The sequence below is a fragment of the Lycorma delicatula genome, chromosome 7, assembly GCF_047948215.1.
Source record: "Lycorma delicatula isolate Av1 chromosome 7, ASM4794821v1, whole genome shotgun sequence".
Classification (NCBI taxonomy): domain Eukaryota; kingdom Metazoa; phylum Arthropoda; class Insecta; order Hemiptera; family Fulgoridae; genus Lycorma; species Lycorma delicatula.
This window is the reverse complement of record NC_134461.1, coordinates 129,845,345-129,871,392: the sequence shown is the minus strand read 5'-3', so window position 1 is coordinate 129,871,392 and position 26,048 is coordinate 129,845,345. Positions and strand designations below refer to the sequence as shown.

The window sequence follows — 26,048 nt, the reverse complement described above, 5'->3', positions numbered from 1 at the left end:
ATTTACAAAACTGATATTTATATATTTTATGCATCTTAGTAAACCTTACATTAGTGTAATTGAATCAACTAGATGTTATTGTGTAATGATTATAAAAATTTTTATTTTGGCGGCCATTTTGAGGTGGACCTGATGGCTGATTGTGGCCATTCTTGTATTTTTATAATCTTCTAACAATGCTTAATTCGAACCATAGATAGAATTTAAAATCCAAGACAAAAATATTTCATACATATGCATATTAAATCCAATAACCAACTGTTCATTCGTTTAAAATAATAAATAAAACAAAGGCCCAATAGTACAAAAAAGTACTAAAGGAATATATTGTTATATAAAAAATAATTATTATTATTATTTACTGTAGGAGTTAAAATGTAAAAGACAATATTTTTACGAAATTATTATAAAGTATACAATCAGGTCGAAGATACAATTTTGTATGTATTTGATAAGACACAAATGAAATTATACAATATAGTTAAAACAAAGTCATATTCTGCTTATACAATAATATAATGTCAAGATCTCTGCATTAACCTACGGCTATTTATCACTATTTTTCACAAGTAACAAGCTATTGCCAAATTACAGTTACCATGAGATGTAAAATTTGTAATAAATTAAAAATGTTAAGCCTGACAGATTCTATTTTATAATAATCATGAACAAATAGAAACAGCTGTTGAATTAAAAATCACGTAATACTGCTTTAAGCAATGGAAGTTAAGTAAAAAGTTGGTTAAATTATATACTATTCTAAACTTTCCATGATCTGGTAATCAACATCCCCTTTCATGGCTTTTTATAAAGGATAGTATAAGATAAAATTTTATCTCAAGATAGATAAATATTTTATGGAAAAGAATTAACTTGTATGTTAAACAAAAGCAACATTTAAAATTTTACATTGGAAGATTTTACTAATAATTTCTAAGATGTATTAGATGTTGGTCCCTATCATTACTCAACAATGAATTTTCTTGAAAATATTAATGACAGATAGAAATACTCTTTTTGTAAGCAGCTTTTATTTTTTTAATGTTAAGATTTCTTACAGAATGTTTATTTTTTAAGTTCTGTTTTTTTGTTTTTAATATTTACTTTTGCTAATTTTCTCACATACACTATTTTAACAATGGAATTATTTATTTAACAGTGAAAATATGTACCTAGTTTTAAACCTTTATTTTTTTATAAATAGTTTTTTAGTGTTTTCTACTTACAATTATCTATTTACGAAAATAATTTAATTTTTTTTTTTTTTAAATCATAAGAGAAAGACATAAATAATAAGAAAAACCAAATACAAAACATAGTATTACATTTGAACCAATATCAATCAACTGGCAGTTGCATCGGGCTGAGAAACCTAAGTTCCTAATAATATAAAGGGGTTAACAGAAGATACATCTTCCTCCCTTCACAGCATGTAATCTATCTAACAAATTTTCAATAAAATAATTTATTATAATATACAACATTCAAATACAGTAAAATTTCAATAACTGGAACATCAGTTATAATCAGAATCTGTTTATCTAACTTCATACTTCCATGTCAACACAATGTTTATTTTCTCAAATCTATCCAATAAGAAAATTTTATTACAGAAACTGCAGTAAATTTAATTATAAAAAAATTGTTCATTTCTTATGACTACAAACTGCTTTTAAAATTATGAATTATAAATAACTCATTTTCAAATAACATAGTAACTGTTCTTCCAAAGGGCCGTTTGCAGAGCTTATAGAGCAACTTTTTTTTTTAGTGGAGTTATCAGTAGCACGCTAGTTAATGACACCACCAATCTTAAAAAGGCTAGGGAAATCTCTTTATTATTTAATTGAATAATATAGTCAGCTTATGTTGTATCTGTTCATCCAATATGTTGTTTTAGTGAAATTTAAAGTTTATAAATTTATTTTTGTTCAAGTATGTTGAATCCATGATTTTAATGTTGAAAATCACATGATACGAATAATATCTTTGCATATGTCTTGTTTCTTTTATTTGATTTGAAAAAGTTCATTCTGTTATGTGCAATGCATACAAGTTTCTAGTATCTGAACATGAATTCATGCGTCCAGTATGTCCAGTGTAATTGGACAATGCAATCAATGAAGTTTAATAACTAACCATTACACAAATTTATATATTCCTATGCAGCTGAATTTGTCAACGTGTCTTTTCTTTAAAACAGTACAGTAACCCTTCTTTGGTGAATAGTATTCTAATTTTTTTTAAGCACCAGTATTACATAAATCCACTGAAGAGTTACAACCCCCCCCCCACACACATACATACAATTAAACAACTTAAGTGTTATAAAAAGAAAAATTTTTTGAAACTTTCTGTAAAAATTTACCTAGTTATATAATAGCTTTTCACTCTTAGCTATCACCACTTCTGTAAAAAATGAGAAGCACCTTATAAATGAAAAGAGATCTAGTGGGAAACATAGACATTTTCTGAAAAATTTAATTTAAAACAAAATGGCAGAATTACTTTAAGGTCTGATCAACTTTATATTAAGTAAATCATTAGCACTTAAGAAGTTTTAGAAACAATAAATAAAGCCTACAGGGTTCTAGGTAGCAACTGACAAACTGTTAGCTGTTTAGTACACTTAACTTACTTTATTTAACTCTGAGAATATTAGAACAATCATATGACAAACATATCACTAGAAAATTTAAGTCTAGTATTCCATCGCCTCTAAATATCTTATTTACAGGAACACCATGGATTTGTTATATTACACGTAATGTGTAGTTATTATGGTGAAATTATAGCTAGTAACAACCTATTAATAATCAATTCAAATTAATGAAAGAATAAATTGTCATTATAAATAAATTTTACATGAATTATTATAATAAGTTGGTGGGACAGTGCATAATAAAGTTAAGATGTAATCTAAAGAAGCAAAACAAATTTACCACTCTATAACATCGTCTCTCTCTCTCTCTTTCTCTAGTATAATGTAAATAAAAATAGAGCTACTGACAGAGTAAATAGTACGCATTATTACACAATACTACAACATTATACTCATTAAATTTTAAAAAAAGTAACGGTCCCAAATGAGAACAGCAAAATGTTAGAAGAATATGTCTGAAAGTCGGTAACTAAAACATGGGATTTGGTCATTTTAGGCTGGCTGCTGCATAGCCCTAACAAACATAAAATTTCACAAAATGTGTCAATTCAGACAGGTAAGGTCTGATTATATAATTAATTTGCTCAAGTTCATTTATTTATTAGTAGCTACATTGCTGTGCTGTTACAGTTACCCTATTCATTTTTTTATGATAAGGTACAAATTTTATTAAAATAATGAATGTTAGGTCAGACCAGGATCAAATAAAGAACTCTTCGAATGAAAGGCATAAATACAACCCACTCCACGAAGTTGATTTTACCTAATAATTAGACATAAGTACAGTATTAGCACTATATAGTTGTGTTACAAATAAAATAATTCACTATATGTAATAGTTCATTACATATTTCAGAAATAAATGAAATAGAATACTACAAATGCAAACTTTTCATTATTAAAACATTTTGTACCATCAGTAAGAAACACGATATCATCTAATTGGTGTAGTAAAAATTTTAATTTACGTTTAGCATAAAATATGCAGCGATATCCAGAAATAAAAATCAATTTTTTGTTTTTTATTATTAACATACCAAGCCAACTAACCGCAGTTGGGAGTGTTTAGAATCATGACCAATCAACTGAACAAGTGTTTAGATGCATCAGGACTCTAATAAAATACAGTTACATAAATATTTGAATTTTTATTACAATTTGAATGCATATGTTATGAGTATATGTAAATTATGATCATTAGGGATCACATAATGTAAATTTATGGAATGGTCAGAGAGGAAAACTGGTGAAATTTAATTGGCTTGAGTCTATTGTAAGGGTGAATAATAATAAAATGATAAATATTGTAAAAAGAAATAAAATATACCCCAACTAGAGGTAATGAATGATTAGATCCAGACTCACTCTTCAGCAATCTGCTAAATAAACCATTATAGATGTTTGTTCCAAAAATATCTAACCTTAAGGGATTAAAAAAAATATATCTTCCAAGATGTGACTTCAATTTAAGAAGTATTCTTGTTACTCAACATATTTGGTCCAATGTTTTTACCACTGTAAAAATATTCCACAGGTTTTGTTTCAGAATAGCATCAACTGTGCTGTCATGTTGTTAATTATGAAAAATTTCTTTAACAGAGTATTTTTGTTTCAGCTTGGTTAACAAGGTAATAATTTTATTAACTAAAATTATCAATTTGATAATTTTGAAACATGGAGTAGTTTTCGTCAAAATTTTATGCAGAATAAAAATGTATAACAAACTCTTATAACATAGATAATGGCAATACAAAGAAAGTATTTAATATAATTAAATAGAAATACTGACTTCACCAAGAAGACTAGAAAAAAGCAATCTTGTGAACCAGATTTAATTAAAATACTATGTGTGCTAACATTGCCTGCCCTTGACTCAGGATTTTTCTGAAGAAAAGAAAAATCATCATCTGAGTTATTGGTAATATTAGTCTTTAATTAAAGTATATGAACAACATGGTATGTAAAATAAAAAAAAATAATTAATTACAATTAAATCTGGAACCTGCAGCATCACTGCAGTTTTGTTGGACAGTTTATAAGACCATCAACAACCCACCACCCTAAATCCTCCGAGTTGGTCTAGTGGTGAACTTGTCATCACAAATTAGATGATTTCAAAGTTGATAGTTCTAAAGTTCAAATCCTAGTAAAGGCTACTTTTGTATAGTTTTGAATACTAGATCGTGGATACTGGTGTTTTTTGGTGGTTGAATTTTAATTAATCATACACCTCAGGAACGGTCAACCTGAGATTGTACAAGACCTACACTTCATTTACACTCATACATATTATCCTATGAAATAATACTTGAACGGTAATTCCTAGAAGCTAAACAGAAAAAGAAAGAAGAATAACCCACCACCCAACCGTGATGGATGATATTAATACATTTGAGGATAAATTCACTAAACTACAGTTCCCAGTATGAAATAAATACAATAATGCTGGAAAAACTTACTTTCAATATCAGCGGACAGAAAAAAACAGACGAAAAATGAGAAAAGTAAAAAAAAAAATTACTCTTACTTTTAGGGAATACAAATTATAAAAATAAGTATTAAAAAAATATATATTGTAATAATTATGTAAAAAATATAAATAAAAACAAGAATTTTTTTAGAACAATTAATTTTATAAAATCTTTAGTAAGAAATTGTAGTAAGCTTTTGATGCAGTACTACCTTGGTAATTAAGTTTACCTTATTAAGATGTAAAAACATTGAAACAATTCAATAAGTTGGAGAAATATTAAAATCACCCAAGTTCCAATTATTGATGTTTTACTGCAATGTATCCGATGCAAGATTTCATTATTATCAATCACAAATTTTATTTGGATTAGATAAATATTTTAAATTCTATTGTTAAATATAAATTAACAAGTATTTTTTACATACAAAATAAAAATGTTCAATAAAAAAAAAAAACATAAGTAAATTTCTCAATTTTTCTGTCGATAGTATAGAAACATTTTAACAGAATACAGACTATTATAATGAAATAATGAATGAATTACTTATTAATACAGAAGAATTTTTTTTAACATTCAGAACAAAAAAACATTTATAAAATTGTTTGATGACAAGGTAAATTTTTCTATTCTTTAATATTAATATAAAAACCTAAAAATGATGCTGAACGTAAAACTGAAAGATAAATTTTAAATATATATTCTCAATACCTCTAACATAATTAATGTCACTGAATGGATTTTAAAACTTTATTACAAATTGTTAACATAATTGACTAGTAATAAAATGTAACTAATTCTTAAATTTGATCAGTTTTGAATAGTAAAAATAAAATTCACACATGTTAATATAAACTAGTACATAAAATATAACTTACTTTTGTAACAAAATAATAACACAAGTAGTGTCATTATTTTGACGTTTGTGATATATATTTTGTCAGTAATGATATATGAATATAATTTAATCATAATATTAATAATAACTGAAGAAAAAATAGAACAATTTTCCTGAAGGTCTACTAACTTCAAATGTAAGGGATTGAATGAGCTCCTCTTCTCTTTTTCAAGTCGGTTAAAATTTAAAAATTACAGAAATACTGAAATCAAATCTAGTTACAACATATGTTTTTTTTTTTATTATTAAATCTGACTGCATGCATTAACAATGCTATTTCATAGTCACTGATGCTTGATTAACAGCAACATCTCAGGACTGGTAAGCCAAAATTTGACTATGCAGTAGTCTAACATTGAAGAGTACATTACACGAATTGATATATATCATATGACAAACTTATTTGAAACAATCCTGTGCGAGACTAATTCTTATAGTATTTATAATAAATGAGAATAAATTTAATAAAATGAGTGGCCCAGGGAAAAAGAAATAAAGACTTTTACTATTTAAATTAAAATAATTTAGATACCAAACATTCCATATTGATAACGATGAAAGACTAAACTGGGATACAGCCCATCAAGTTAATAATTGATTATAAACTGTTAAAATGAACACATAATTATATTTGGAATAAAATAAGCACAAATTCTTTTGTTCTATTAGTGTATGCTTGATGATTAAAAATTAACAAGGGCAGCACATGGATTTATAAACTTCCATGTTCAGTATTTAACAATGTTTTAAGAATCATCATCCAAATAAAATTCAGGAAAATTTTTAGGCTAATAAAAATATTAGTTTTATAAAAAAACAAAAAAAGAAATATTAAACCTAGAAAAAAATACAATTTTTTAAAGACCTAAAATTATGATTGTTTCTTCATTATTTATTTTAAAAATAATTCATTGTAAGCAGATAGATTTTATATGAAATTTAAATTCTTATATCTGTAAGTAAAAAACACAACAAATAGTAAATAGAACATTATTTAAATTTAAGCCTTAGGGCCTTTATGGAGAAATTACATTTATCACAGTACCTGTCATAATATAAAAATTTATATAAAAAAGTTAAAGCAGGCTTTAATAAAAATCTTTTACTACACTGAAGAATTTTTTCTCTCCCCTGTAATAAGAAAATTAGGTTTATTATTACATTTAAATTAAATTTCTGACTCGCCCTATACTCAAGATTTCATTAAAAAATTATATATAAATATAAAACAATCCAGGACTGAAAACCTGGGAAAAAAGACTCAAATAGCAGAAAGTTGAGGTTCAGGAGAAGATGTAGGACATGAAGGAGGATAACCATACAAGAAAATGATGGAAATTGAGACTTGAGGGCAGCAAGAGTTAGACCAAGGAAGAAGTGGGAGGATAATACATGAAAGAGAAGGTGGTAAACTGCAAGAAATGGGTGATGAAGTATTGTAATTTCAAATTAACCCTCAAAAAGCTACAGAAATAAGAACTATGTTTATTAAGGAAATCTGAGATCCAGATATCTATGACGTATACTAAAAAAAAAAAAAAAAGTAAAAAAAATTATAAATGAAATAAAAAAATTGATAGTAATTGCATGGGAAGCACCTAATAAAAATGGTAACAAGATAGAGAAGTGGAATTAAGTCATATGAAATGAATACAGAGCTTGAAAAAGTATATGAGCAAAGACGGAAAGGTTTGAGGAATGTGAAATAGTGAAGTAAAAAATTTATAATTTGAAAGCTTTAGTAAAAATTAAATATTTTTGGAAAGACAAAGTTAACTCATACTTTAGCATTGTCACAAGTTACATTGCCTTTGGCAAGATAATAAACTGTATCCCTTGTTTTACAATAGTTCCATATCCTCTGGACTATTGGAAAAAGGTTTGTGAGGTACAGATAAAATATAAATAACAGAGGCATATTCAATAAGCTTGTTTTCTCTAATCACTGATTAAACCAAACTATCCACAGTTTACTGTATTTGCTTATTTTCAAACATTGGCAGTGCAAAACAACAAAGGATGACTGATTGAAGAAGAGGTTGATTGATCAGAAGAAAATAATTACCAGAAAGGTAGCTTATAGAAAATAAAAGAAAATATTGGAAAAATGAAGTCAAAATTTATTACATTTATATGACATATGGCTGGAAAAAACGTAATTTGAAAGAGAAAAAAGTACTAGTATGTGGAAAAAATATATAAAGCATCTGTACCAAGAGAAAAATATTTGATTAGGTTTTGGAAGAAAATGAAATGGATGTTAATGTCAGATAGATTCTATTTCAACGTCAGAGTTCCAAAAAATGGAAACAAAAATAAAGTTAGTGTGTAATCTTTTCTATGGATGTTAAAAGATTACCACAAATCAGAAAAGAATGGAGACAGCAACAAGTCAAATGACAGATGATCAAAATTACATTACATGACAGTGATAATAAACTGATCTGTGTTGAATTTAAGTTGAGGAGGATCAGTACTGAATAATAAAAAAGATAAATCAACAGATTATAAAATTTGATAATAGACTGAAGCCAAAGTAGTTTGATATCTTATCTAGTCCCAAGTAAACCAGTTTTAAGATAATGCAGTAAACTGTACCCCAATGATCAAAGTAAAATGGGGATTCAAGCAATAAAAACTAACCATATCTTGAATTACATTCTGAAATATCACACAACTTCAGACTGATAGTGATGTTTACCACTTATTTTACCAATGTGCAAGGCAAAAAAAAGATCCTCAAATCTTCAAACACTGAGGAAATGAAGAGAATGAAAGTATCACTAATTTGAGCTGTTGAGTGAAAAATATCTATGATAGCTCTAAGGAACTATCATTATTACCTTTTACTTGAATTATAAAAACAAAACCTAAACCGACAACGATTGTTAACGTCTATATGCCTACAAGCGCCCATGATGATGATGAGGTAGAGTGTGTATATGAAGAGATTGATGAAGCAATTAAACACGTAAAAGGAGATGAAAATTTAATAATAGTTGGAGATTGGAATGCAAGCAATGGAAAAGGCAAGGAAGGAAATATAGTGGGTGAATACGGGCTGGGCAAAAGGAATGAAAGAGGGGACCGACTTATAGAGTTTTGCACGAAGTATAATTTAGTAATTGCCAACACCCAATTTAAAAATCATAATAGAAGAATATACACTTGGAAAAAGCCAGGCGATACTGCAAGGTATCAGATAGATTATATCATGGTTAAGCAAAGACTTAGAAATCAACTCGTTGACTGCAAAACTTACCCTGGAGCAGACATTGATAGTGACCATAGTTTGGTGATAATGAAATGTAGATTGGGGTTTAAAAACCTGAAGAAAAGGTGTCAGATGAATCGGTGGAATTTAGAGAAGCTTGAGGAAGAGGAGGTAAAGAAGATTTTTGAGGAGGACATCGCAAGAGGTCTGACTAAAAAAGATAAGGTAGAAAATGTAGAAGAAGAATGGGAGAATGTTAAAAAGGAAATTCTTAAATCAGCAAAAGCAAACTTAGGCGGAATAAAGAGAACTGGTAGAAAACCTTGGATTTCAGACGATATATTGCAGCTGATGGATGAACGCAGAAAATATAAGAATAATAGTGATGAAGAAAGTAAAAGGAACTATCGGCAATTAAGAAATGCTATAAACAGGAAGTGCAAACTGGCGAAAGAAGAGTGGATTAAAGAAAAGGGTTCAGAAGTGGAAAGAGAAATGAACATTGGTAAAATAGACGGAGCATACAGGAAAGTTAAGGAAAATTTTGGGGTACATAAATTAAAACCTAATAATGTGTTAAACAAAGATGGTACACCAATATATAATACGAAAGGTAAAGTCGATAGATGGGTGGAATATATTGAAGAGTTATATGGAGGAAATGAATTAGAAAATGGTGTTATAGAGGAAGAAGAGGAAGTTGAGGAGGATGAAATGGGAGAAACAATACTGAGATCTGAATTTAAGAGAGCATTAAAAGATTTAAATGGCAGAAAGGCTCCTGGAATAGACGGAATACCTGTAGAATTACTGCGCAGTGCAGGTGAGGAAGCGATTGATAGATTATACAAACTGGTGTGTAATATTTATGAAAAAGGGCAATTTCCGTCAGACTTCCAAAAAAGTGTTATAGTAATGATACCAAAGAAAGCAAGGGCAGATAAATGTGAAGAATACAGAACAATTAGTTTAACTAGTCGTGCATCAAAAATCATAACTAGAATTCTATACAGAAGAATTGAGAGGAGAGTGGAGGAAGTGTTAGGAGAAGACAGATTTGGTTTCAGGAAAAGTATAGGGACAAGGGAAGCAATTTTAGGCCTCAGATTAATAGTAGAAGGAAGATTAAAGAAAAACAAACCGACATACTTGGCGTTTATAGACCTAGAAAAGGCATTAGATAACGTAGACTGGAATAAAATGTTCAGCATTTTAAAAAAATTAGGGTTCAAATACAGAGATAGAAGAACAATTGCTAACATGTACAGGAACCAAACAGCAACAGTAACAATTGAAGAACATAAGAAAGAAGCCGTAATAAGAAAGGGAGTCCGACAAGGATGTTCCCTATCTCTGTTACTTTTTAATTTTTACATGGAACTAGCAGTTAATGATGTTAAAGAACAATTTAGATTCAGAGTAACAGTACAAGGTGAAAAGATAAAGATGCTACGATTTGCTGATGATATAGTAATTCTAGCCGAGAGTAAAAAAGATTTAGAAGAAACAATGAACGGCATAGATGAAGTCCTACGCAAGAACTATCGCATGAAAATAAACAAGAACAAAACAAAAGTAATGAAATGTAGTAGAAATAACAAAGATGGACCACTGAATGTGAAAAGGAGGAGAAAAGATTATGGAGGTAGAAGAATTTTGTTATTTGGGAAGTAGAATTACTGAAGATGGACGAAGCAGGAGCGATATAAAATGCCGAATAGCACAAGCTAAACGAGCCTTCAGTAAGAAATATAATTTGTTTACATCAAAAATTAATTTAAATGTCAGGAAAAGATTTTTGAAAGTGTATGTTTGGAGTGTCGCTTTATATGGAAGTGAAACTTGGACGATCGGAGTATCTGAGAAGAAAAGATTAGAAGCTTTTGAAATGCGGTGCTGTAGGAGAAAGTTAAAAATCAGATGGGTGGATAAAGTGACAAATGAAGAGGTATTGCGGCAAATAGATGAAGAAAGAAGCATTTGGAAAAATATAGTTAAAAGAAGAGACAGACTTATAGGCCACATACTAAGGCATCCTGGAATAGTCGCTTTAATATTGGAAGGACAGGTAGAAGGGAAAAATTGTGTGGCAGGCCACATTTGGAATATGTAAAACAAATTGTTAGGGATGTAGGATGTAGAGGGTATACTGAAATGAAATGACTAGCACTAGATAGGGAATCTTGGAGAGCTGCATCAAACCAGTCAAATGACTGAAGACAAAAAAAACTTGAATTTGTGATTAGGTTAGTTAATTCACTTTCTACTGATGTAGAATCTAGAATAAATATACCCTCTAGAAAATGACTTTTTAAATAAGAGTTTTTTCCAAAACGCATGAAATTTTTTCCCAATCTATTTAAGTTTTACTGTTAAATGCAATATAGGTTACAAAATGAAAAATCTAAGGTATAAGAATAAGTGATTGAAAGTGAACATATAAAAGTAAATTGAACAGTAAAGGTTCTTAGACAATATATTAAGTATGGAATACACTAATAGACAGATCAAATAGAACATTCAAGGAATACTGAACTGGAAGTTACACCAAACAGACACCGATTAAGAAAAAAGATTGCAAACAGATTAAAAAGACTTAAGTAAAACATATGGAGTCAGTTGTAGATTATATGTAATCCAGGATTTCTTGGTCAAGTATGGAACTCCTAAGATCACCAGACCCCTTACTTATTAGACATGGAATTTTGTGATTTCTGGTTGTTCTCCAACCCGAAAATGGGGCTAAAGCAGTGAAGACAGCATTATGCTGTTGCACTGACCTATTATGAATGCTGTCACATTATGTTTCACTGTTGCAAATAATCTAATTAAAATGTTAATATAGATAACTTTCTAAAAAATTTTCTAGAAATATTTCTTACGGATGAGTTTATCACTCTTTTGAATAATCAGATATTTCAGTTGTTAAAAGTGATATCACCTAGTATCTTTTGGTTACATACACTTCTGCTCTCCAAACATTTATATAGAAACACGATAATGTTCATCTCTTGCAAATTACAAACTAATGAAATTTCAACTGATAAATTGGATAAATTTCTGCAATCTAATTCATGGCAAACAACTGATATACAAATAACTGATATACAACAAAGAATGGATATTGAAATGACAATGGTGTATCACAAAGTTATTTCATCTTTCGCATACAATAACCTGAGTACAGTAATGGAGACAAATAGTGTAATATACAATTTACTCTTGGATAAATTATAAATCCACATTCAAAAAATTGGATCCTCTTCAAAATACTCGTTATAATAATACACTAAACTAAATAATAAAACTAAATCAAGGTTTGCACACTATATAAAACAATAAATTTCAATAAACAAAATGGAAAAAGTATATTTATCTTTAATATAAACATGAATAAACAATAAAGTACCTTAAATAATGCATTAATGCATTGTTGAATCTCATCTTCTTCTAAACAACGCATACCTAGATGATACCAAGCATCTGGTGAGTCAGGATGTTTAACAGTAATACCAAAAAGTATATCAAGAGGTGGCATAGCCTTATCGGCTAGCTCAGCTAATTGAACTCGAAGTAATATAGCAGTAACCTCATTACTACCACTGGTATACATAGTTTCCAGTTTTGCTAACAATTTTTTTGCTATATCCCACTTTTCTAAATGTATATGAGCTCTGCACATACATTCCAAAGCCATTGCATTATTTCTGTCTTCTATTAACAACTGTAACGTTTAAAATCATAACAATAAATTAGAATTATAAACTTGCCAACAATTTCTACCCAAAAGTAAAATTAAAGTTACAATCAAAAAGTAATTGTGTTGCTCCCTGTTAATATTTCAGAACTTGATAAATAAATAGAGTAATTTGTTTACGTTTAATAAAAATCTTCATTAAATTTTTGTACGCCATAAAATACAAATTAATATCTTTCAGTTCTGGAAAATGTAATTTTGTTCAACAGTATATTTACTATGACAGCTTAAGATGAGATATCAGTCTGCAACTCACCACACAGGAGAAGACACCTTCTATGTGATGGTTTCGGTCACCTCACCACCCCCGTTGTACTTTGCCCTTATGGGCTTTACCAGAGTTCATCTTCAGTACCTTGGCAATGACATCTTTCAGTCTAGCCTCATCATTGCCCTGTAGGGGAAGACATCCAACTTGTGATGTTTCCGGTCGCCACACCACCTCTCTGTTCCTAGCCCCGAGGGGCTTTACCAGAGGTCCCTCTAACTGATTACATCTCACAGTCATCAACCAGGCCTCAGTTGGGATGCCACCGATGTAAATGCCTCCGCAGACATTTACATTAGTAAAACACAAATCAAATTTTGCCTTCACGTAGGCCTCAAACAGACATCACGGTCAACCTAACATGATTTCCTCAAACTAACTAACTGAGACCGCAGAAGCGCGGACCCTGTGCCTAGTCTAAATTTGACAACACTGGTCGGCCTAGCCTTGTGACTGATGAACTGACAATGAAAATCAACGATAAAATTCATGAAAATTGCCGTATTATGGAACATCGCTCTTTAACGTCAAACAATACTCTGCAAGCATTATTTCACTCCACTGTCACTGGTACCTGTTTGCCATGACTGAGATTTGATGGTGAAGATATTATCAAAGCTCATCACTGATGGCATCGAGATTGTCCAGAAAGAAATCCAGGTGTGAATCCAAAAAATGAATTTTTATTATAACCCATACATGTTTTAATTCTGTTAATTTACTGTAATAAATACACCCATAATGTCACAGTAGTTGGGGGATTTATGATTTTATAAAATTTTTTTCACAACTAAATGACATCCATGCTGACTTTTCAATTTACCTTATCAATTCTTCCTTTTCTTTTTCCTTTCAAAAATGTATTACTTGATTTTAACTTTTTCTTTCAAATAATGAAACCCAGAACATTTTTCCCCATTGCCTTAAATAAGGTTTTGAAAAGCCCAAACTTTACATGTAGTTGAGGTATAAGAATTATTTCTTAAGTTAACTAGTGGGGAATGTACAAACAACATTGTTCTGTCCAGGCATAAGTGCTTCATCTTTCGCCCATTTCTTTCTGATAAAATGATTTGTTTTGTCCCTGGTGTCCCAATCACAAAAAAAGCAAGAAAATTTAGTAGCAGAGATAGAAACCCATTAAATGCAACTTTTAAATTACAACATCTAGTCTAATGGTAATTGTTTACTGATTTATTTCTAACAGGATTATCATACTGTCATACTTTTTTTTTCAAGTTAGTCGCATAAGATATTGGATCAGAAGAAAATTTGTTGCCACTGTATTAAAGGACATCCTTTAAACTAGTTTTCAAACAATCAATGAACAGTTTCCATTCTCCAGCTATGTTCATGATGAAGTGCGTCTATATCAACCCTAATATTGTTAAAATACACTAAATTATTTTCTTCAGAATATAAATCGTCCTGACAATTATGAAAGAAACAAACTTCAGTGTCAGTATGGAGAAGATTTCAGCTTTTCAGCCTAGATCACAAAAGCTCTGCTTGTTTCTCCTGAAAAAAGTTATTTAATTCAGTTTGAGTTATCAGATAAGATTTTAGAAAGTCGACTCTGTTTCAAAAGTAGGATTATCATACTCCTCATAACAAACTTTAGTGGCTACCTTGTATTCCAATTCATCTTCTAAAGTTACATGTATTGGAGGAGGATATGATAATGGCCTTGGAGACAGTACCAACCATAAGCCTTTTACCAGATGGCAAATTCTGGTACTGCACTGTGTTTGGAATTATTACTTATTTCTTTTATCTTTGTAATACAGAAATCTGACAAATGATCTTGTGTTCTGACACCACACATTCATCAATATGGCAAAACTCATGTGGCAATTGCGCCTTGCAAAGTCTATCAGACATTTCACACAGATCAAACAGCAGGTGTAAGGGACCCAGTTCCTATCCTGAACCCCAAATTTAAAGCCAAAGTATAGTTCATAACATTTTTTTAACAAGTGGAGTCAAATTTCATCATTGTTCTTTAAAGTCAAATTCCCCACATACGATAACAGAAGCTATCCGGATCATTTACTTCCTTGGCATATTTATTCACTAACACAACACACTTGACACAGTAACTATAAATCACACAACTAAATGAAACCACAGGACATGCCTTCATAGTGAATTTTTAACATCACACTACATATTAAAGTACAATGCTGGTGTGTTAACTATATAACTCAGCAGACTCCTCAGCAATAACATATCAGAACCTGCAGTAAATTAATCATCATGCATTCATGCGTACAAAGCTATTGTCTTCATAATGATATGTTTATACCCCACCCACTGTAAGAAACCATTCATAGCAAAATCATCTTTGCAAAATCTGTGTTTCTGTGGATGTTGTTTACATATTTAAAAGTTATCTGTTGATTTTAGTAAGGCATGGTAGTTACATGATTTAAGACATCATCCAAATTTCAATATATTGCAATTTTAATGCTACAATTACATGTATGCAATTTTAACTAAATTAAAATTTTACTATTTACTTATGAAAGAGATTTAAAAATAAACAACTATTTTTACGCTCTGTTCTTATAATTTGGAACAAATCAACAGTAACTTAAAAAGTTTCTACACTACATATAGAAATAAAAGATATTGTCAAAGCTGCATACATACAACTCATTATATTTAATGCTGTCATCAATTATGACAAAAAAATACATGAATTTAACTTAAACTCTTATGCAATGTTTAGTGCATATATCCTCCTTTGCCAATAAAGTTTTTTGTGTTATGTAGTTAAAGTAAGATAACAAATTTAATTTTTTGTGAGAATATTTTCACGTCTATAACCAAGAAAACCAAAGTTTGGTGTAGTTCATGTACAATGCATAAAACTGTATATTGTATTGACTCATGTAAAACACACACCTTTTTTCTTAAAAAGGAACATGAAATTTATGGGTGCATGTGACAAGCTGGATTTCCAAATGAGGGTCCAATATTTGTATTTACTACTGTACTACATATTGTAATATAATATACAATTTATGGTAGTAACCAAAACAAATTGTAGCATATATTCTAATTACTTTTGATTTCACATCATTAATGCTGAGTCACATCTGTTATGTAGACTATATCATAATTGCCTGTTTATAAACAAACTTTTGTCATAAGCATTTTGTTTATCTCTGTATTTTCAGTTATTATAACATATGTTATTATTAATCATCTTGTAATTTTATATAAAACACAAGTCATTTCAGATAAACTTGTAACAGTATTCATTTTGTTTTAGTTGAATGAAGGAAGATTATATATTCAGTTATACTACATTTTTTCAATTAGTAAACTTTAAGCAAACTAGTAAAAATGAATTTTATAAAACATTTTAAATTATTTACAGTAGGCGAAAAATTAGTTATTCGCTTAGCTGAGGATGTCTGTAATTGTGCAGCAGGCTGTAACTATGATATTCCAGAATCATGTATAAGAAATCGGAGAAAGAAAAAGAGAAGCAGTATCTTTTTACAGTACTACTTTAGTATTATGTGACTGAATTTGGAACTTCCCTCAAGTAGAAGAGCAGTAGTTTTCTTACATTCAAGATATATGCGAGCAAGGATTTGCTGTTTCAATAGATGACCCGATTAAAAGCCGCACAAATTGTGAGGAAACTTCAAATACTGAATTTTAAAGCAAGTCTAGGATAGTTAAATTGTTTTATGTATAGGTATGAACTATAAATAACAAAACATACATCTGCATGTCAATGTTTGTCAAATACCTTTCAGGAAAAATTATTGGCCTTTAGAGTTATTTAATTCAGCTACGACAAGAAAATAGCTTTCTAATGGGAGAGATAGCAAATGCCAATCAAACATCAGTTTACTTCCACACGGCAGCAGATTCAACAATTAACTCTGTCAGTGATAACACTGTTTGCAGTTTTACTTTGTAAAACAGTACTTGTGGTTATGTAAAACAGCAATGTACAATCATGTTGATGATACTTGTAGTTGGCAAAAATTTCTATCATTTATTGCAATTAAAGAAAAAACTTTCCAAAGAGTGTAAAATGACTTGTTGCTATGTCACTGACAGGTGCCAAGAAAAAGGATGGATGGCGAAAGCACTTGTTTTAAAGTGGGTAAAATGTGTGGGTGCAGGAACCTGGTGCTCTTTTAAAATTACCGTCTTGTTTCAAAAGAAAACTTGAACTATTGTTGGAGAAGTTTTTACTGTTTCAGTGAGTATTTTTTATTATGTAATATAATGACATAAAATTTAAACAAACCAATTTTAAACAAATTTCTAATTTTAATCAAATCATATTTTTATTTAAATAACCACTATTTTTTTTACTACTGCTTCTTAAGTATTCTGTAAACATAATTCTGTCTACAAAAATAAATAATTAAATTTATGTTAGATACTGATCATGCTCCTCCATTGATGTAAGGTCCTGGAGTTTTGCCAGGTCACTACAAAACCTCATTGCAGTGGATAGAAAAAGGCAGAACCTTACATAAGCAGGTCCTACCTAACAAAAAATGTAGACGACTATTCTCTGGTCAAATGGATGAGAATGTACAATAACCTAATAATAGTACAACTAAGTAAAAATATGCATTGTAATAAAAAACAGACCTCTCCAAATGATTGTAACATAAAATCATTCAAAACAACATGGCCTGTATCCCTCCATAATCAATGTAATGAGAAAAATCAAAAACTGCAGATTTGCAGTAGAAAAAGCGGAAAGAATTTATATTTCCTGTAGATCTACAGGCTTAATAGCAAAAGTGTTAATTTTAAGACTACCTATTTCAAGAAAGCATTCAAAATAAACAAATGCAGATACAAATGTTATGTATGTACCAAAGGACCTTTATTTTTACTTACATCAGATGATATAAAAAGCTTATACCAGCTTTTTAATTATAAAAAGCTATCAAGTTACAAGACTTAACCAAAAAAAAATCAGAGATTTAACTCCTAGATTATTTTAAAATAAACTGAAGAAAAACTTTCATCTGACTGAGAAAAAAACTAAGAAAAAATACTTATAACCAAACCCCCCCCCCCCGCCCATGATCAGACTGCACTGTAATAAAACATAGACCTCTCCAAGTACTATATTGTAATATATAAAATCATTCAAAATAACCTGCCCTGCATCTCTCCATAATTAATGCAATGAGAAATATCAAAGACTACAGAAATGGAGTAGAAAAAGTGGGAAGGATTCATATTCATGCTTTCCTGCAGATCTGCAGGCTTAGCAGCAAAAGTGGTAATTTAAAGACTACCTATTTCAAGAAAGTGTTAATAAAAAGATATCCATAAACATCAGTATTTAAAACAAAACAAGAGTAAAACCTACAAAACAAGTTTATTTATAAATTAATTAACAACAGATCTTTTACATCTATCTATTTCATCTTCTACCCTTTGTTCTAAAGCATTTGATTATTAATAAATTTAAGAAACAAGGCCAAATCTTAGGGAGTGCAAAAATGTGGTAAAACGCTCTAGCTTCAAGTAAAAAGTTTGAAATCATCTAAGATAAATTTTAACTATTTTTATATATGGTATATGTAGCAACCAAAATAAAATCTTAATTAATACTATATACTTGTTTACAGATGTCAATACTCTGATTCCATTTTTTTTCATCTCTTGAATGCACTTGAGCTTCAGCTAATAGCGTGTCAATAATACTCTTAAATTTTGGATCTGGATTATACTTCTTAGCAGCTTTAGCACATATTTCAGCATCATAATAACAAAGTAATTTCAGATGAGCTTTGCTAAGCATACACTGAGCATGCCAAGAACTGCTGTCTTTAGTAATACCTGTTAATGTACAAAGAATAAATCAATATAAATCTATTTTTTGGTGAAAAACGGTCTTGTCAACAACATTCAAAATTTTTAAGTTATCGTGTACAAGAAATCTTTTTCATTTCATTTAATGCTTAAAGCTACAGGATAGAATAAAAAAAACAACTGTGTCGAAGATACAATTCCTATGCAGATTCTTGACAATACTACTGTCGATAGACTTATATTTTTATAGCTTTAACTTTTTTAATTTGAGACATATCAAATAAGCCTTTTGAATCTCCTGAATTTTTCTTTAGATAACAGCAGATAATGTATATTTTACAATTAAAAAGTATGCATTACATAAAAAAGATTTGTTTGCTAAGTTACATCTTTTTAAAATACAATGTCATTAATGACTAATATAAGGACACAAAATTATGTTATGCTAAATTAAAATTTTGAAAGGCTGCAATTATTGAATAAAATTCTAGTATTGTTAATAGTTGCATTCGCGGAATTATAGCAAAATACATTTATAACTTTATAATGGTCTATTGCAGTGATTCTCAACCTTTATAAGGGATAGATAAAAAAAAGATGGATTAGATAAAAAAGCAACCTAAGTACAGAAAGATCTTATTTGCCCATAGGTTAACCATCAGAACCCAAGAAATAAAATAACTTATCACAAGCAATTGCCCGCCCAGAACCCCTTAGAGTTCGATTTCTAATTACTGGAATATTACTCTCCCTGAAATAGTCACAGTACTTTGCTATTTCTGTGAGTTTCAAGCTAAATAATTCTCACTGTATTTGTGTAGCAAAAAAATAAAATATTAATAATAACAGATATCTTGAGACTGGACTTAATTTATCCCATAATCACTTTTAACGGTCTTAAGCAATTTCATTTCAACAAAATTATCTTAATTCCCTTATACCTGCATCATACTGCCATCATAATAAGCCACATCTATACTGCTTTTGACTTTATGTTAACATAAAAAGCACAAAAATTTTTTTTTTAAATATGGCTTATTAACTCTAATAACTAAAACTAAAACCTTTTTAAAAATAAACTGAAATATCTATAAATGCACAACTTGTTTAGTTTGATCCATTTTATGTCTAGTTACAGGAATGTTCTTTTTTTTATATTTTGCTGTTATTTCCCAAAACTGCTATTATATAGTGTATAATATTGTTACACTATGCTGTATTATGATAGAATAGTTTTAAAAAAAATAAATATGGATCTTCATTGCCTGTAGGCTGTATCATATTTTTTTTTTTTTAAGCCAATTCTGTTACTATCTATTATATCAGTCACGAGCTTGGTTCTGATTCCTGATGAATAACATAGATTCCACTGTTGCTTACTTATTTTAAAATAACAGTAACAATGGCACATTAACAGTTAGTGATAAGCAATACATTCAGATCTAACTACTGCTTAGATTAGGTATTTATCTATTATTAATTAGACATTTGTCCATGTGAGATAATGCTCTTCAAGAGCATATTGTAAAAATTTTAAATCATAATTTTCATAAATATGAATACTTGCTTATTAACTTTTTTCATTTGCTTCCATCTACTGAAAATAATTGAATGTAATGAACAAATAACTGATACTCTACTAATATTTAATGCACCAGTTCTGCTGATACAGCCCTAAGTTTTACCATTAAGTGCTACCAATTCTACCATATTTTGCAGTAACCTTGCTGCCACATAAGTTACGATCAATCATCAAAATTTTGCAATGTCTACAAAAAATTTTCATAAAAACAATTTCTTTTTTCAGTTTTTAGATAAGAAATACATCATAAATGAAACAATGAAAGCTAAAACATATCCCAAAATAATATGATTTCCTTAGGAAATAAACAATGATTATTAAAAATATATATATCGCTTATAAATCTCAGAATCGGTCAATTGAAACTTCCAAATGAGTTTTTGTTGAAAATTCCATATAATGTTATGGACTTTTTTAATTACATAAAAAATACAAGGTAAAATTTTTAAATTAAAATTTTGAAACAAAAACAAGAATGCTGCTTTGAAATTCCTTATATAATTTTTAAAAATGTTGTAAATTTATTTGATATTTTTATAATTTTAAAATTTGTGAGGGTTGAACATTCAACAGTGAGAATGGATTAATAACAACAAGTCATACAATTATTATGTGGATGTGACCACATTTCCTGTATGGCCACAGTCAACAGTGCCCATTTTAACATGGTTAACCACGTAAAAAACCATACATTAAATAAAAATTTTATGGGAATCAGTTTCTTAACATCAATTAAAGCGTACTCCAAATAAATCAAGTTTGGTTTATAACAACATGGAAAAACGGGAACACAAGCATAAAGCTGCAGACTACTACTGTACTACCACGATAACAGGAAAAAGAAATCTGGGTAACCAAGGAAACAATGTAGGGAATATGAGAATACCACAAAAAGCCTCAAGTTTATCCTACAAATAAAAGAATACACTTAAGTAGAAAAATGAATAATAAGGAATATTCATCAACACATTTACTGATTTTTGTGGCAACTATATGAAATTTTTTCTTAAGTATCTGGGGTCGTCCAATTATATAAAGATGAAGAAGAAATGAGGCAACAAAATCTTACTTCTCACACGTAGGAGGAATCAAAAAACTTATTCTTATGAAAGATCCTTGATAAAATTTAGCAGATTATTCACCTTTTGAAATTAAAAGTAAATCAAAATAAAATGTGTACAAAGAATTTTATAGCAAATTTCTTGTTTATAAAAAAGGCAAAATGTAGCTACAACATCTAAGTATCTGTAATATGTTTCCTTTTATTTGATTTTTATATTTACACAAATAGTAGAAAAAATTCTCAATTTGTTTCAGTAACAAATCTCATGCTTAATGAAAAGAAAAATAAGTTTTCTACATGTAAAACAAAAGATTTAGGCTGATTTTTAGAAAGAAATGTTCTAATATTTAACAATTCCATATTTTAATGCCTCAAAAAAAGTAACACATAATATGAGTCATGACTACTGTCCGTTTAAAAATTAAGTACTTTTCATGTTTAACAAAAAAGTCAGTGACATTATATTAACTTACTATTTTATTTTTATTTTTTAGTAAACTTAATCAACTATTACTCTGAGAAATGTAACTTTTGATTTCATCTTCTTCTTCTGCTGTTTTATTTTCGTTCACAATTTGATCATTATCTCATTTTGTTTCTTTCTTCTGTCCAAATGTATCCTGATTTCTTTTAGGTTTTCTTATCCCTAAAAATTTGTTACTTTTTTAAAAGTTTTCCTATTCAGTATTTCTTCAATTTTATTTCCTTTCTTCCAGGTTTTGTTTGACATCTGTTTTCCATTTTGGTTTAGTTTTTTTTAGCGGTCAAAGATTCTTTTTATCAACCTTTATGGAATCATTCTAATGTAGTACCTATAAAAACAGATTCTCTTTTTCCTTACCGTATCTGATAATTTTTCTGTTTCCTTATAAGTTTGATGACTTTCCTGAGTTTTTCATTCATCTTCAATTTTTCTTAATTCAAGAATCCTTCTTTCTTTTTTCCATTTCTTCCAGAACCTTATTCAAAGTCAGGCATGCAGCTGCGTAGACTTTATAATATGAGAGTTGTAATGCCAAATTTTGGATTTTACTGAAAGAGCTTCTGTTTTTTTTTAGATTATTAGTTACATTTCCATTTTTCTTGATCTTACTGTGTTCCCTTCTTTAATTAAACTTAATGGGCTAAATGATTTTGCTTAAATACTTATATTTCTTAACTGGATTTTTCCTTATTTGTTTGCTGTTTCCTGAGTTTTTAAAGTTAATCATGTTTTCTCAAAAGATATAAACTATCCTCTTTTTTGCCTCTACTTCTTTTAATGTGATCTTCTGAATTATCATATTTTTTTCATTTTCTGCCAGTAAAACCAAATCATCTACAAAGGCCAAATAGTCTACAGTTTAATTGTACTTTTGTAATCCAATCTTACTTGTAACCTAGGTTACAAGTAACCTTGGTTAAATTCTAGAATTTAACCAAGAATTTCTGACCTTTTCCTCCACTCCTTCATAATCTTCTTGAGAACACGAGTTTAAAAACATTGGTGAAAGTTCACCACCTTACTTCATTCCTGTTTTAATTCTGAATAATTTTGGATTTAGTTTCTATTAAAATTCATTTTATGATTTCCCTTATTCTCCTGTCAACACCAAATTCCTCTAGATCTTAAATAATATTTCCCCGTCAAGAGTCATGCTTTTTTAAAATTCACTGATGTTATTTAGTTTCAGACTTTCAAGTCTAAAAGTAATAATATTACTTTCAGATTGCAATTTGTTAAGCACGTTAACTTCCCTTTCTGAAATCCTCTACTTTCCAATTTTTAGTTCAACCTGTTGTTACAGTGTGTTCAAAAGAACTACATAGAGAACCTTGTAAGTTACAGGCAATCCTTCTTTAGATGTTAACCTCTTTCTTGTGTAAACTGAAGCAACAGATCTTTCCAATCTTCTGGAATCTTATCTTCAAACCAAATTTTTCTCAACTTCTCAATCAGTTTTTCTAATATCTCCCCATCCACATTCTAGCTATTAGCATGTTTTCACTTTGATTTCTTACTTTTTTAATTTTCTTACGATATATTGAATTTCCTGCTTGTCTGAAGGATTAGCCAGGTTAGTGGAAGTAGGTTTTATCTTATCAAATTTGTATTTTGGTTCTTCAGAGTTTAGTAGATTCTGAAACTTTCGATAATTCCACAGTTTTCTTCACTGTTTAGTACAATTTCTCCATTTTATTTCTTGAAGCACAGACTTGGTGGTTGGTATTTTGAAAGTCAATTTAAAAGATTTAAAAAAGGTTTCTGGTGTTGTTTATTCTAGTCACTCTGTGTTAACTGATTTTGCCTGTACTTTTTGTATCTTACAACCTAGGCTGTTTTGCTTTCTCTGTCATCTGAGGTAATGTTCTTATTTTGCGATCAAATACTATTTTTTTCAAGTTTTAATTTATTTGTCAAGTTGATCTCCACAAACTTCATTCCAGCACCAATGATTTTTTGTTCACCTGTTTGCCATGACTTCAATTTACTGGTTCTGTGATTTTGTCTTGTAAATTCTCTGAATTTAGGTTTTTCTATTCTAACCCACTGGGTTGATCTAGTGGTAAACGCGTCTTTACAAATCAGCTGATTTTGAAGTTGAAAGTTCCAGTGTTCAAGTCCTAGTAAAGACAGTTACTTTTATACGGATTTGAATACTAGATCATGGATACCAGTGTGGTATCTTTGGTGGTTGAGTTTCAATTAACCACACATCTCAGAAATAGTCGGTCTGAGACTGTACAAGACTTCACACTTCATTTACACTCATACATATCATCCTCTGAAGTAATACCTGATGGCAATTCCTGGAGGCTAAACAGGAAAAAAGAAAGGTTTTCTATTCTATTGACTAGAGTAAAGAACTTCTCTGTTTTGTTTGAGTTTTCTTCAATCTGTTCTGAGAATTATGCTCTCTTTCTGTTTTGGAATGACTTTTATGATAGACCTTGCTCATATAATGTCTCGATATTTGTGAGTTTAATTACTTTTACCTTCATTATTCTTTCCTCCATTTGTAGGAAACTGTTAAGTGATCCATTTGAAATTCTTCAAGGTTTTGGTTGGGAGATCTCCTGGATCTTCGTTTGCATACAATTTTTTTGAAATTTCTGGAAAATAACTCAAAATTGAAGACACTGTACAGGCTAATCAACCTCACACCATTCTTGTCCATTCTAAAATGAGCTTGAAGGTTTTCCACAAGGTCTTTTCTTTTCTGACCTGCATTTTTAAGTCTCAAAAGTAGAATTTTAGCATTTTGTTCTAGAAATTTGTATATTTCTTGTTCAGGAAGTTTCCAGAATTCTTTGACCTTCTCTATGATTTTCTTTTGCTGGGCTGTTTGGGGTAAGGCAGTTGATCAGAGTGTAGTTTTTGTTTCACAACTATTGTCAGAAGAAAAAGCCTTTCAGAAGAGGAGAAGTTTTTGACTACGTTTAAATTTTTTTAACGTTAAATTCCTTTTAAAATGCTGTAATTTTCTGATTCTATTGTATTTTCATCTGTAAATACAGTTTCCAAAATTGCTATAATTAGAATTTGTTCTTCATAAAAAATTTTAGTTAGTATTTTAATTTTCCTACTTTAAGAAGAGAGTTTGTGTTTAAAGTTTCAAAGAATTCTTGTGTTTTGATTAATTTAATTATTGTGTGTTTTCAAGAGGTTCCAATTTCTCTTTGCATGTGATCTGAGATCGCCAGAATCCACTGGCCTTGTTTAAAAAATTTTGGCATAAAAAATAGCAATGAACAAATGTCATTAACTTAGAAAAATAAACTACAATACATCTTATTACTGGCACTGGCCTTTTCTGAATTATGAACATCATCAAACTTAACATTAAATAATTAAAGCATGTAATTCTAGTTTAGTATAGAAAAAAGGCCACGATTATATTTCAGTATAAAAAAAGAGTTAATTAGAATAATCAAATTGAAAAAAGTGAACATATAAATAGAGTTTATTTTAGTAAACAAGCTTACTTGAAAATATAAAATTACAAAGAAGTCCAAAAACGTAACTTCACATCAGGAGTTATTTTCATTAGATTAATCTAAGAGAAGTAATATGAATTCAGTTCATGAATAGATAATAATTAATCTCTGCGATTAACGAATTACATTAAACTGAATGATAGAGTCAAGTACAAATATAAACAAATTGTAATAAGTAAGCACATAAAATATGTTTGCACATGACATAATAACATAACCTTATATAAGCCACCTGGACTGCCTGTACTGAGTGCACTTAAGTGAATAAATGGGTTTTTAAACCCAACTTGAAAAACATAATGTACGATTTACTGAATGTTTCACAAATTTTACTAATAGCGTAA

At 29.4% G+C, this 26,048-nt stretch overlaps 1 protein-coding gene across 1 annotated transcript in view; it reads right to left on the bottom strand.

Moving 5' to 3' along the window:
- The window catches only part of LOC142328378 (glycine dehydrogenase (decarboxylating)-like), a 53,101-nt gene that overhangs the window by 11,807 nt on the left and 15,246 nt on the right, over positions 1-26,048 (bottom strand). The window contains exons 6-7 of the mRNA XM_075372086.1: positions 18,888-19,108; positions 12,655-12,969 (exon numbers count right to left, since the gene is read on the bottom strand). Of these exons, the coding sequence (XP_075228201.1) occupies positions 12,655-12,969; positions 18,888-19,108 (536 nt within the window). The remainder of the gene's footprint in view (positions 1-12,654; positions 12,970-18,887; positions 19,109-26,048) is intronic.